We start from the raw sequence: 12,853 nt of genomic DNA, 5'->3' as shown, positions 1-12,853 counted from the left end.
TTCTTGGGAATAATTCTGTGATACCATTGAGAGGTGACTCGTTCACTCCACTGATGCAGACTTTTGTCCCAAACCATTGCCACCCCCCCCCCCCCCAAAAAAAACTTTCTAATACTTCATGTCCCAAAGCCCCATCTCTTTCACTTTCTTTCAGTAAATGTATCACCTTAGCTCCTCCCGACAGAGGTCGTGGGTTCCCCTTCCACTCTGTTAATTTCCCAGTCCATTTATTCGGCACAGATGTGTGGGCCCAATCCCTCTTCCCAGATCGGGGTAACGAGCAAACTTGTCAGAGGGTCAGTGCCGTGGGAGCGCCGCAGTCTCAGGGAGGTCGGCGCTGAGGGTGCGCTGCATTGTTGGGAGATTTCCAGATGAAACGGTGCAGTAAGGCTCTGTGTGCCTCTCAGTTGGACAGAAAGATCCCACAGAACCATTTCTGGAAGAGCGAAGGAGTTTGCCAGTTTTCTGAGCCAGATTCGCTCATGGGTAGCTTCCTTTGCGCAAATTGGCTGCTGCACTTTCCCTCCAATACAGTCGCTACCACAAGCACACCGTGGGCTGCAAGGTACTTTGGATGTGCCCCGAGTGAAAGCTTTCTCCAGGATCATCCCATATCATAACCCTTGCCATGATATACCTGAGCTTTAGGAGCTTGGCCCAGGCTGGAGCAAGTTTCAGCAGCATACACAGGACAGAGCCTCACCCTAATGGGGCAGGCTAGAGGGGCTGAATGGCCTGCTTTCCGATGAAAGAACATTTGTTTAGAGTCGAGCATGTCCCCCCACCAGGGAGTGAGCAAGAGAAAAGTGTGAAGTCACCATGGGTTTCTTTATTCATTCACAGGATGAGGGTGTCCATGGAAAAGGCAGCATTTATCACCCATCCCGAACTGCCCTAGAGCAACTACATTGCTGGGTCTGGAGTCACATGTAGGCCAGACCAGTTTCCTTCCCTAAAGGACATTAGTGAACCAGATGGGTTCTTCCCAACAATTGACAATGGATTCATTGCTGTTGTCAGACTCTTCATTCAGATTTTTTTTTTTAAATTGAATTCAGTTTCCAGTATCTGTCGTGGCAGGATTCAAACCTGGGTCCCCAGAACATTACCCAGGTCTCTGCACTAACAGTCCTGCTTTAGTAAACACCGAAAGAACTGCAGGTGATGTAAGTTGAGAACAAAAACAGCAGCTGGAGAAGCTCAGCAGGTCTGGCAGTTTCTGTGAAGATAAATTAGAGTTAATGTTTCGGGTCTGGTGTCCCTTCCTAGGAGCGTTCGGACCTTAACTCTGAATTTTTCTTCACAGTTGCTGCCAGTCCTGCTGAGCTTTCCCAGCAACTTCTATTTTTGTTCTAGTCGTTCTTTAGTGTTCTCAGTTCTAGTTCATCTTTGTTAGCAATGAATTTAAATTCTTCACAAAATGAATGAGCAGATCCCAGCGGCTAACGTGAAAGTGCAGTGAACAGTCTGGTCCGTCCTTTGCTGGCGGAGATCGGAGATGGGTGCCAAGTCGAGATGTTCCTGAAATGGTACTGGATGGCTGAGGGACACAGCAAGCTGTCATTGGAAGGGGTGATAGGGTTTTGCCTGTGAAGGAGGAAGGACTGAGACAGAGGACAGGAGCCTGGGGCAAGGTGGAGACAGTAAGTGGGAGGCGAGGGAGGGCAGCTGGGTCAGCACACCAGCCACCAGAGATGGCAGACAGGCCTTAGAAGCAAAGCTGCCTCCGGTTCAGCCACAAGCACAGGCGTTCCGCTGTCTGTCTTCCTCTGGCATCAGCTGAACCTGGTCAAATTGGTCCGCAATCTGGTCCTCCCTTCTCAGCTGTGGGAGAATCCGACAGCACAGTATCAGAGAGTGAACCATACCGCACCATTTATTCCATGCTAGTGTTAGCACGCAACTCTGCAAGCCCACCCAACCTATCCCATATTCTTCCATCTCACTCTCCCTTGTGTGTTTATCCACAATCTCCAATTTTAAATACATCAACATGATGTCCCATTTCTCTATTTTCCATGTTCGATTCTCCAAACCCTCCTAAGTGTTTGAAGAATCTCTTGCTGTCTGTTTTTGTATTTCTGACTAGCTTTCTCTCCTACTCAAATTCTGCACTCCACCCCAACCTTTCTGTTATTCTTTCCTGTTTCTGATAAAACTAATCCTCTGACCCCACATCTCTGCACAATTTTAAGTTGTTCCCTTAACCATGACATTGTGTCTGGTTAACCAAGGATACTGGGTTGGTCCCTTGGATTTCTTTTAGCATGTTGGAAATATCTTCCTCAATTTCTGTCACACTCCATCTCAACTGACCCCTCCTGGAGTTTGACAGGCAATGTGACGTCTGAAAGTGTCACACCACGTTTTGGGAGGGGTGGTGTTCAGTGCTTTGGCAGCAGGCACCCAGAACTATGATACTTCTGACTAAGATACTACTGCACTACCTCATCCACCCAACCCCCAGGCTCGGGAAATCTTTTCACACCCACTGGGACCTTACCCGCTTCAAAGCGAGCCGTACGCCATCTTGAAATGCCTCCTCCACGTTCAGCGCATCCTTGGCACTGGTCTCGATGTACTTCAGACGGTGCGCACTGCACCAATTCTCTGCCAGCTTTGAGATAACCTGTGGAGTGACAGTGGCAGGAGGAATAGATCCTAGTTCCCAGAGAATCCAACACACCCTTCCCAACCACTCTCAAAGACCCTGACTTTACTGAGGACCAGAAAGGAGGGGGGGGGAAGCAAGAGGCAATGGAGTAGAAAGGGAGAGGCAAAGGATGGAGGGTGAAGTGAAGAATGGGAAGCGAGGGCGGTATCTACTGCACGTTTTTGGGGGCATACATTTAAGATGAGAGGGGAAATGTTCATAAACACAGTGATAGGTATCTGGAACGCGCTCCCAGGGTTGGTGTTGGAGGCAGATATAATCGGGGCTTTTAGATAAGCACATGAATATACAAGGATGGAGGATCATGGGCTAAGGGCAGGCAGAAGGGATTAGTTTAATTTGGCGATAACAGTGTGGAGCTAGAGGAATGGAGCAAGAAAGTTGACGTTTCAGTTTGTGACCCTTCAGAAATGGGAGAAGAGGGAAGGGAGCTCAGAAATAAATAGAGAGGAGGGTTGGGCTGGGGAAGGTAGGTAGGATGGTGATAGGTGAGTGCAGGTAGGGAGTGGTGGGGATTGGTCAGTGAGGTGGGAGAGAAGATGGACAGGTTGTGTCAGGTCAAGGAGATGGGGATGAGAGGGAGGGTTGGTCATGGGATGAGGCCGGGGGTGGGGAGATTTTGAAACTGGTAAAATCCACATTTAGGCCATTGGCTGTAGGCTACCGAGGAGGAATATGAGATACTGCTCCTCCAGTTTCCAGGTGGCGTCATTGTGACACTGGAGGAGGCCCAGGATGGACATGTCACCCAGGGAGTGGGAGGGAGAGTTGAAATAGTTCGCGACTGGAAGATGTTGTCGTTTGTCGCGAACAGAGCACAGGTGCTCTACAAAATGATCTCTGAGCCTCCGCTTGGTCTCACCGATGTAGAGGAGGCCGCAGCGGATGCAATAGACCACATTGACGGATGTGCAGGTGAACCTCTGTCTAATGTGGAAGGTTTGTTTGGTGCCTTGAATGGAGGTGGGGGGGGTTGGTGTAGGGGCAGGTGTAGCACTTCCTGCGGTTGCAGGGAAAGGTGGTGGGGCTAATGGGGAGCATGGAGTGAATGAGGGCCATGCAGAGAGAGCGGTCCGTATGGAAGGCATTTAGGGGTGGGCAGGGAAATGTATCTTTGGTTGTGGGGTCAGATTGTAGGTGGCAGAGGATGATATGTTGGATACGGAGGTTGGTGGGGTGTCATGTGAGGACAAGGGGGATTCTGTCTTTGTTTTTGTGAGGGCAGAGGTGTGGGAAACGCAAGAGATGCGGCTGGGACTATTTTCAACCACCAAAGAGGGGGGAGTTGTGGACTTTGAAAATAAGAGGACATCTGGGATGTTTGGGAGTGGAAGGCCCCATCTTGGGGGCAGTGGTGGAGAAATTGGGAGTAGGGGATCGCATTCTTGCAGGAAGGTGGGTGAGATGAGGTGTAGTCCATTTAGCTGTGGGAATTGGTGCGTTTGAAATAGATGTTTGTTTTGACTTGGTCACCAGAGATGGAGACAGAGGTGTCCAGGAAGGAGAGGGAGGTAATGGAGATGGTCCAGGTGAATTTCAGGTTGGGGTGAAAGGTAAAGTTGATGAACTGTTCAAGCTCCTTGTAGGAGCACGAGGCAGCGCCCATATAGTCATCAAGTTAGTAGAGGAAGAGGTGGGGGCTAGGGCCAGTGTAGCAGCAGAAGAGGGACTGTTCCACGTATTCTATGAAGAGGCAGGCATAGCTTGGGCCTATGTGGGTTCCCATGGCCACCCCCTTCGTCTGTAAGAAGTGGGAGGAATTAAGGGAGAAGTTGTTAAAGGTAAGGACAAGTTCAGTTAAGAAGATCCTCCCCCGTCACCTCCATTCAAGGCACAAAACAAACCTTCCACATTAGACAGAGGTTCACCTGCACATCCGGCAATGTGGTCTATTGCATCCGCTGCTCCCAATGTGGCCTCCTCTACATCGGTGAGCCCAAGCGGAGGCTCGGAGACCGCTTTGTAGAGCACCTGCGCTCTGTTCATGACGAACAACATCTTCCAGTCACGAACCATTTTAACTACCCCTCCCACTCCCTGGGTGACATGTCCATTCTGGGCCTCCTCCAGTGTCACAATGACGCCACCCGAAAACTGCAGGAACAGCACCTCATACTCCGTCTCGGGAACCCTACAGCCTGATGGCCTAAATGTGGATTTTACCAGTTTCAAAATCTCCCCACCCCTGGCCTCATCCCATGACCAATCCTCCCTCTCATCCCCATCTCCTTGACCTGACACAACCTGTCCATCTTCTCTCCCACCTCACTGACCAATCCCTACCCTGCACTCACCCATCACCATCCCACCTACCTTCCCAAGCCCAACCCTCCTCTCTATTTATTTCTCAGCTCCCTTTCCCCTCCCATTTCTAAAGAAAGGTCCTGACCCAAAATGTCAACTTCCCTGCTCCTCTGATGCTGCCTGGCCTGCTGTGTTCCTCCAGCTCCACACTTATCTCTGACTCCAGCATCGGCAGTTCTTACTATCTCTGAGTAGTTTAATTTGGCGTTATGTTCAGCACAGTATTGTCGGCCGAAGGGCCCATTCCTGTCTGTGTAGTTCTATGTTCTATATCTTGCCCTCGGAGATCATCAACTTCAAACAGTCTCTGCTCTGGTACAATTGTAAACTTTAAATCTTTTTAAAAAGTACCTGTACTAGTTGAAGAACTGTGGGCTGCAGTTGTAAAGGAATTCTCTCCTGTGCAGGTACACATGAGGAAGCCGTACTGAACCTTTTCTGATACTAGGTCAATTGTTTCAAAGACTCCTCTGCAAGGCTTTCTTCACAAACCTTCCCTGCTTTGTTTCTCGAGTTATTCTGCTTGGAGTGCAGAGTGTGTTTATGTGTGACAAACTTTATTTCAAACTTTACATCTTTTTTTCCTTCTGAGTAAAAACTGACCTCAGGAGCACCCACTAGACTAAGTGAGGAAATGTTGTACCCAGTGCTGGCTTTATCCAGCAGACTGCAATACAAGGATAGAAGCTAGAGAAAGCAGAAAGAGAAATTCTTCGCCTTCACTGGCTCTGCTCCTGTGCTGAGAGAGAATCTGTTGGTCAAGGACAAGCCTCACCAACCACCACTGGATCTGCTAAATACAACCTTTATCAGCAACAGAGTGCAAAGAGATCAGCGATTAGATTCTTTTGTGCAGTATCATAGACCCCACCACCTGGAACATTTTCCACTCCTCACCTCTCTCTGCCTTCCTCCAGGACCATTCCCTTCACTACTCCTTAGATCACACCACACTCCCCACCAACCTGCCTAATACCTTCCCCTGTAACCATAAAAGATGCAACACCTGCCCACACGCCACCTCCATCCAGGGGCCTAACCAGCCCTTCCAAGTGAGACACAGCTTCACCTGCATCTCCTCCAACCTATTGCATCCAGTGCTCCCGATGTGGTCTCCGTTTCACCGAGCACTCCTCCCTCCGACATGTCTGTCCTCCAGCCTCCTCCAGTTTTGCAGTGACTCAGAACGCAAATTTGAAGAACACCTTATCTTCCGCCCAAAGGACTCAACATTGAGTCCTCCAATTTCAAATAACCTTCCCACCCATCCCCCTGCTTCCCCTTCCAGCCCCACCTCCTCCCTTCCAATCCACCTTCTGACCCTCCCTTCCAGCCGGCAACCGGATTCATCCCACCCATCGACCAATCAGGTCATACCCAACACCTCCAGCACCCCTGCCCCAACTTACCTGCAGCTTCCCCCTACCCTCACATGCAGTCCTGAAGAAGGGTAATACCCAAAACATTGACTGTTCCTTTTCTCCAGATGCTGCCTGGCCTGCTGTGTTCTTCCAGCCTCCTGTTTGTCTACCCTGGATTCCAGTATCTGCAGGTTTCTTGTCTACAGTTGAATAGCTGGTGGCGTGCAGCAGGAGGCTCATGTGCTGACAAGCCACCCAGTATTGGTGGAGGGTGTGTGTGTGTGTGTGTGTGAGGGAAATGCAGGATGCCGTGGTTCAGTGCCAATGTGCAGGGGGAGGGGAATATTTTCTGAGAATCTTACCTCTCTGCTGCCGCTCAGGTCAGCCTTGTTCCCAACGACGAGGAATGGAAAGTTGTCTGGATCCCTGGGGTCAGCCTGGAGCAGGAACTCCTTTCGCCAGCTATCCAGTGCCTTGAAGGAGGCCTCTGAGGTCACATCAAACACCAATACACAGCAATCCGCGGCCCTATACAGGAAAGAGCCCAGCGAATGGAAACGCTCAGTGCCAGCTGTGTCCCAGAGCTGGGGAGAGGGGCAAGAAGGGTAAACATTGATCACAGAAACCCTGCTGGGAGTCCCATTCACCCCTCCCTCTGCACAGCCAACCCTCCTGCTGGCCTTATTTGATTGAACAAGGCCATTCGGCCTCTCAGTTCCATGCTGGTGTTGCTGCTCCATATGAGCCTCTTCCCACCCACTGATACATAACCCCACCCATAACATCGTCCCTTCGCCCCTTTGTGGTCACCCCACATATGCCCCAAAACACTTGGATACAATTCCTGTGGGAGCCAATTCCACGTTCTCCCCATGGGATCAAGATCAGTTCTATACATTCTCTGGGGAAAGACCTCCAGCCCCTACACTCCTGAAACTGTCACCTCCTCCGGCCCCCCTACACCCCCCCCCTGTCTCTGTCACCTCCTCCCCCCCCCCCCCCCCCCCCCCTCCCTGTGTCACCTCCTCCTCCGGCTCCTTACACCCCCTCCCTGTCTCTGTCACCTCCTCCAGCCCCCTACACCCCCTCACTATCTCTGTCACTTCCTCCAGCACCTACACACCCTCCCTATCTTTGTCACCTCCTCCAGCCCCCTACACCCCCTCCAGCCCCTACAACCGACCTTATCCCTGGCACCTCCTGTGATCCTCCAAGATCTCTGTGCTCCTCCAGTTCCAGCCTCTCAAGCAACCCCTGACTCCTGTTTATAAAAAAACCGAAAGAACTGCGGCTGCCGTAAATCAGGAACAAAAAGAGAAGTTGCTGGAAAAGCTCAGCAGGTCTGGCAGCATCCGTGAAGAAAAAAATCAGCGTTGATGTTTTGGGTCCGGTGACTGAGTTTTGAGGAAGATGCTGCCAGACCTGCTGATCTTTTCTAGCAACCCCTGGTTACTGTTGCTCTGCCATTGGCAGCTGTGCCTTCAGATGCCAGGGGGTGGGGTTTGCCCTGAGCTTTGGCTGCGGCGGGGGTCAGGGACAGATGGGGTGGGGGGCGGTAAGTGTCTCTTGCTGTTACGAACCTGCACACACACGTTTTTGCCGTCGACAGTGATGTTACGGTTGAGGAAATCCACTCCAATAGTCGCCTTGTACTGATTGGTGTAATGCTTGTTCACGTATTGGTTCATGAGGGATGATTTCCCCACCCTGAAACAGGCCAAGGACAGGGTCACCGACTACATCAGAGAAATACCACAGCACAGCGGGAGGCCATTTGGCCCATTGTATCTGTGCTGGCTCGTCATTTCCCGCCACAGCCCCACAACAGTATGGAAACTGAGCCTTTGGACCAACTCGTCCATGTCGAACAGGTTTCCCAAACCAAACGAGTCCCATTTGTCTGCATTTGGCCCATTTCCTTCTAAACCTTTCCTATACAGGTACCTGTCCAAACTTCTTTTAAATGTTGCAACTGTACCTGCATCGATCACTTCCTCTGGTAGTTCATTCTATACACACACCATCCTCTACGTGAAAATGCTGCCCCTCAGGTCCCTCTTAAATCTTTCCCCTCACACCTTAAGCCTATGCCCCTCTAGTTTTGGACTCCCCTATGCTGGGGGGAAAAAGGTTCAGCCTCAGCCTGGAGGATTATGTCCAGTTCTGACATTAGAGTCCCAATCACCGGTCACCCCATGCTCACTGATGGCACTCTCCTGGTCCATTTTTTCCAGCCCCTTCACCGCTCCCTGTCTCTGTCACCCCCTCCAGCCCCTTCACCCCCTCCAGCCCCCTACACCCCTCCCTGTCTCTGTCACCCCCTCCAGCCACTTCACCCCTCCCTGTCTCTGTCACCCACTCCAGCCACTTCACCCCTCCCTTTGTCACCCCCTCCAGCCCCTTCACCCCCTCCCTATCTCTGTCACCTCCTCCAGCCCTTACACACCCGCCCTATCACCTCCACCAGACCCCTTCACCACCTCCCTAGCTCTGTCACCTCCTCCAGCCCCTACACCCCTCCCTATGTAGAATACAGTCAGAAATCACACGACACCAGGTTATAGTCCAACAGGTTTATTTGAGAACACAAACTTTTGGAGCCTCAGTCCTTCAGATGTTAGTGAGAGAGGTAATATCAGACACAGAATTTATCAGTAAAAGATCAAAGGGACACACCATTGATGAGGATGTATTAAACAAACCTAAGACGCTGTTAAATCTTTAATCAGTTAGAGAGTTTTAATTGATTATTATGTATATGTAAATCACTGAGTTTCTTTCAAGTCACAGTCCTGAGAGAACTAAAGGTTTTATCAGTGTAAAGAGGTGAGATTTTAGGTCAGGCAATGCAGGTTAGGTGTGAGACCTTGTTTAGAATCTGTTTGTGTTTTGGTTTGAAGTCAGACAGGTGTGTGACAACAAGGTGCAGAGCTGGATGAACACAGCAGGCCAAGCAGCATCATAGGAGCAGGAAGGCTGACGTTTCGGGCCTAGACCCTTCATCTGTGTTGTGTACGTGTGTGGGGTGGGAGAGGTGAGTGTGTGTATGGGGTAAATTTGTATTTGCAGATATATTTTGTTCAAAAAGCACACAATCTATAGACAGTCAGTCAATGTGATGTTCTACAAATTCCTACTTTAGAAATAAAACCAGTCTGGCTCCAAATCAAAACACAAACAGATTCTAAACAAGGTCTCACACCTAACATGCATTGTCTGACCTAAAATCTCACCTCTTCTTTTCACTGGTAAAACCTTTTGTTCTCTCAGGACTGTAACTTGAAACAAACTCAGGGATCTACATATACATAATAATCAATTAAAACCCTCTAATTGATTAAAGATTTAACAGCATCTTAGGTTTGTTTAATACATCCTCGTCAATGGTGTGCCCCTTTGATCTTTTACTGATAAATTCTGTGTCTGATATTACCTCTCTCACTAACACCTGAAGAAGGAGCAGTGCTAGGAAAGCTTGTGTTTTCAAATAAACCTGTTGGACTATAGCCTGGTGTTGTGTGATTTCTGACCTTGTCCACCCCAGTCCAACACCCGCACCTCCACATCAAATTTGGAATTCAGCCCTCCCTAAACCTGGGGATAGTAGGAACTGCCGATGCTGGAGTCTGAGATAAAAAGGTGTGGAGCTGGATGAACACAGCAGGCCAAGCAGCGTCAGAGGAGCAGGAAAGCTGACGTTTCAAGTCTGGACCCTTCTTCAGAAATGGGGAGGGGGCCAGGACTCTGAAATAAATGGAGGGGGAAGCGGTGATAGAAGGTGGACAGTGGAGCGGATAGGTGGGAGAGAAGACGGACAGGTCAAGGAGACAGGGATGAAGCTAGTAAAGGTGAGTATAGGTAGGCAGTTGGGTTGGCGGTTGGTCAGTGAGGAGCGACTGGGAGGTGTTGTCGTTTATCGTGAACCGAGCATAGGTGTTCCACAAAACTGTCTCTGAGCCTCCACTTGGTCTCGCCAATGTAGAGGAGGCCACATTGGCAACAGCGGACACAATAGACCACATTGACGATGTGCAGGTGAATGTGGAAGGTTTTCTTGGGGCCTGGGATGGGGGTGAGGTGTAGGGGCAGGTGTAGCACCTCCTGTGGTTGCAGGAAAAGGTGCCGGGGGTGGTGGGGCTGCTGGGGAGTGTGGGGCGGATGAGGGCGTTGTGGAGAGAGCAGTCCATCCGGAAGGCAGATAAGGCTGGGGAGGGAAGTATGTTCTTCGTAGTGCAGTCAGATTGCAGGTGGCAGAAGTGTCAGAGAATGATGCGTTGAATCCGGAGGTTGATGGGGTGATACGTGAGGACAAGGGGAATTCTGTCTTTGTTGTTATTGTGGGGAGCGGGTGTGAGGGCTGAGGTGCGGGAAACGTAAGAGATGCGGTCAAGGGCGTTTTTGACCACTGGGGTGGTGGTGGGGGGAATTACGGTCCTTGAAAAACGAGGACATCTGGGATGTCCGGGAGTGGAACGCCTCATCTTGGGACCAGATGTGGCGGAGGCGAAGGAATTGGGAATAGGAGGTCACATTCTTGCAGGAAGGTGGGTGAGAGGAGGTGTAGTCTAGGTAGCTGTGGGAGTCGGTGGGCTTGAAGTAGATATCAGTTTCAAGGTGGTTACCAGAGATGGAGACAGAGAGGTCCAGGAAGGAGAGAGAGGTATCAGAGATGGTACAGGTGAATTTGAGGTTGGGGTGGAAGGTGTTAGTGAAGTGGATGAACTGTTCGAGCTCCTCGTGGGAGCATGAGGCGGCGCCGATACAGTCATCGATGTAACGGAGGAAGAGGTGGGGTTTAGGGCCAGTGTAGCTGCGGAAGAGGGATTGTTCCACGTATCCTACAAAGAGGCAGGAATAGCTTGGGCCCATGCGGGTACCCATGGCCACCCCCTTTGTCTGTAGGAAGTGGGAGGAGCTGAAGGAGAAGTTGTTAATGGTGAGGACGAGTTCCGTTAGGCAGATAAGGGTGTCAGTGGAGGGGGCCTGGTTGGGCATGCAGGAGAGGAAGAAGCAGAGGGCTTTCAGGCCTCCCTAAACCTCCCTGACTCTTCCTTTCTCTTGTCCCCAACTTTATGATGATCCTTGAAGATAAAACTGTTTGAGGTTTTGGTCACTTTTCCCTGAAATCTCCGTGTGTGGCTTGGGGTTCAATCCACGCTCCTATGAGCAACTTGGGGCCCGGAAGTACGGTAAAGGTGCTACACTAATCTGTTATAACACTTGGTGTGTTACTGAATAAAACATGGAAAGCAGCACACTAAATAATCACTTTGTAACACACAACAAGAACCTTGCTGAAAACACAGACACCATCAGGACATGCTTAAGAATTTAAACTTCAGGAGGGACAAGACCATTGTAATTGCATGTAGCATTGCCATGGATAGGGCTACAGATTGTTCAAACTCCTGGTTAATTCCAAAAAGGGGTTTGACCGATTATCTTAAATGGTTTGTTCAGGGGAGTTATTCACACAATTGGGATTGTTCAGCAAATAGCTAGCAGATGGTCACCGGAGATACAAGGTGTTGGTGACTCCCAGTCTGTGCAGGTGTAGTGAGAGGAATGGCCTCAGTGATGGATGATATTTGGGTGGGGAGAAAGGGGTCACAAATCAAAGGGGACTCCCCCACCCTGCAGAACAGTAATCAAAGAACCGTTACAGTGTGGAAGCAGGCTATTTGGCTCATCCTACCCAGAATCGCCCAGAAGGACAACCTTCAGGTGAACAGGCGTCGTCATTGATTCTGCAATATCCAATGGGGAGATGGCAGAGTTCTGAAACAGAGAATGGGTCACACGTTACCAGGAATAACAGAACTGGTTTGTTCAACGGGATACAATGGTAAAGTCATAAGGGTCATGCTGTGGGGAGACACAGATTCAACTCCCACCACGGCCCCTGGTAGAATTTAAATTCAATTCATAAAACCAGGAACTGAGAGCTAGTCCGAACGATGACGAAGAATGTCAATTCATGTACAAATCCATCAGGTTCACGAAGGTCACTGCAGGCAGGGAAATGTACCACCCTTACCCAGTCTGGGACTACACATGACTCCAGCCTCATGTTGATTAGCAACAGGCAACAAATGTTGCTCTGACCCATGACACCCACATCCCATGAAAGAACAATGGGAAAATAAAATGCGTTGTTAGTCGTTTAAGGGATCCGTGTGGAAACTGACTGTTTAAGACTACCCGGCTTAGGCATTTTCATTTGGAAAAAAATTGGAATGTTCCAGGAAGGTGACAAGGATGTTCTCATCCAGAGATTTTCTCAAGCTCAAAGTGTCACAGACCCTTTCACCGCAGACAACTTTCCTGAAGTGGGCTTCACCCTTGTAAGGTGACCCTCCAACAGTGCCCCCTCCCTCAGTGCACCATCCCTCAGCACTGACCCTCCGACAGTACCCCCTCCCTCAGCGCTGACCCTCCGACAGTGCGGTGCTCCCTCAGCACTGACCCTCCGACAGTGCGGCACTCCCTCAGCACTGACCCTCCGACAGTGCCC

At 50.2% G+C, this 12,853-nt stretch overlaps 2 protein-coding genes across 2 annotated transcripts in view; one reads left to right on the top strand and one right to left on the bottom strand.

The window, feature by feature from the left end:
• Nucleotides 1–809: 809 nt before the first annotated feature.
• Nucleotides 810–12,853, bottom strand: part of LOC109925048 (ras-related protein Rab-7a-like) — a 41,678-nt gene continuing 29,634 nt past the window's right edge. Inside the window, exons 2-6 of the mRNA XM_048619818.1 lie at nt 12,035–12,117; nt 7,920–8,046; nt 6,702–6,923; nt 2,504–2,629; nt 810–1,824 (exon numbers count right to left, since the gene is read on the bottom strand). Of these exons, the coding sequence (XP_048475775.1) occupies nt 1,732–1,824; nt 2,504–2,629; nt 6,702–6,923; nt 7,920–8,046; nt 12,035–12,081 (615 nt within the window). The 5' untranslated portion in view covers nt 12,082–12,117 and the 3' untranslated portion in view covers nt 810–1,731. The remainder of the gene's footprint in view (nt 1,825–2,503; nt 2,630–6,701; nt 6,924–7,919; nt 8,047–12,034; nt 12,118–12,853) is intronic.
• LOC109926575 (cyclin-dependent kinase 20-like) overlaps nt 12,297–12,853 on the top strand; it is a 22,733-nt gene continuing 22,176 nt past the window's right edge. Inside the window, exon 1 of the mRNA XM_048619927.1 lies at nt 12,297–12,343. Coding sequence (XP_048475884.1) covers nt 12,297–12,343 — 47 coding nt within the window. The remainder of the gene's footprint in view (nt 12,344–12,853) is intronic.

Source organism: Rhincodon typus, chromosome 44, assembly GCF_021869965.1.
Source record: "Rhincodon typus isolate 14 chromosome 44, sRhiTyp1.1, whole genome shotgun sequence".
Taxonomy (NCBI): domain Eukaryota; kingdom Metazoa; phylum Chordata; class Chondrichthyes; order Orectolobiformes; family Rhincodontidae; genus Rhincodon; species Rhincodon typus.
This window is presented reverse-complemented; position numbering and strand designations above follow the sequence as displayed.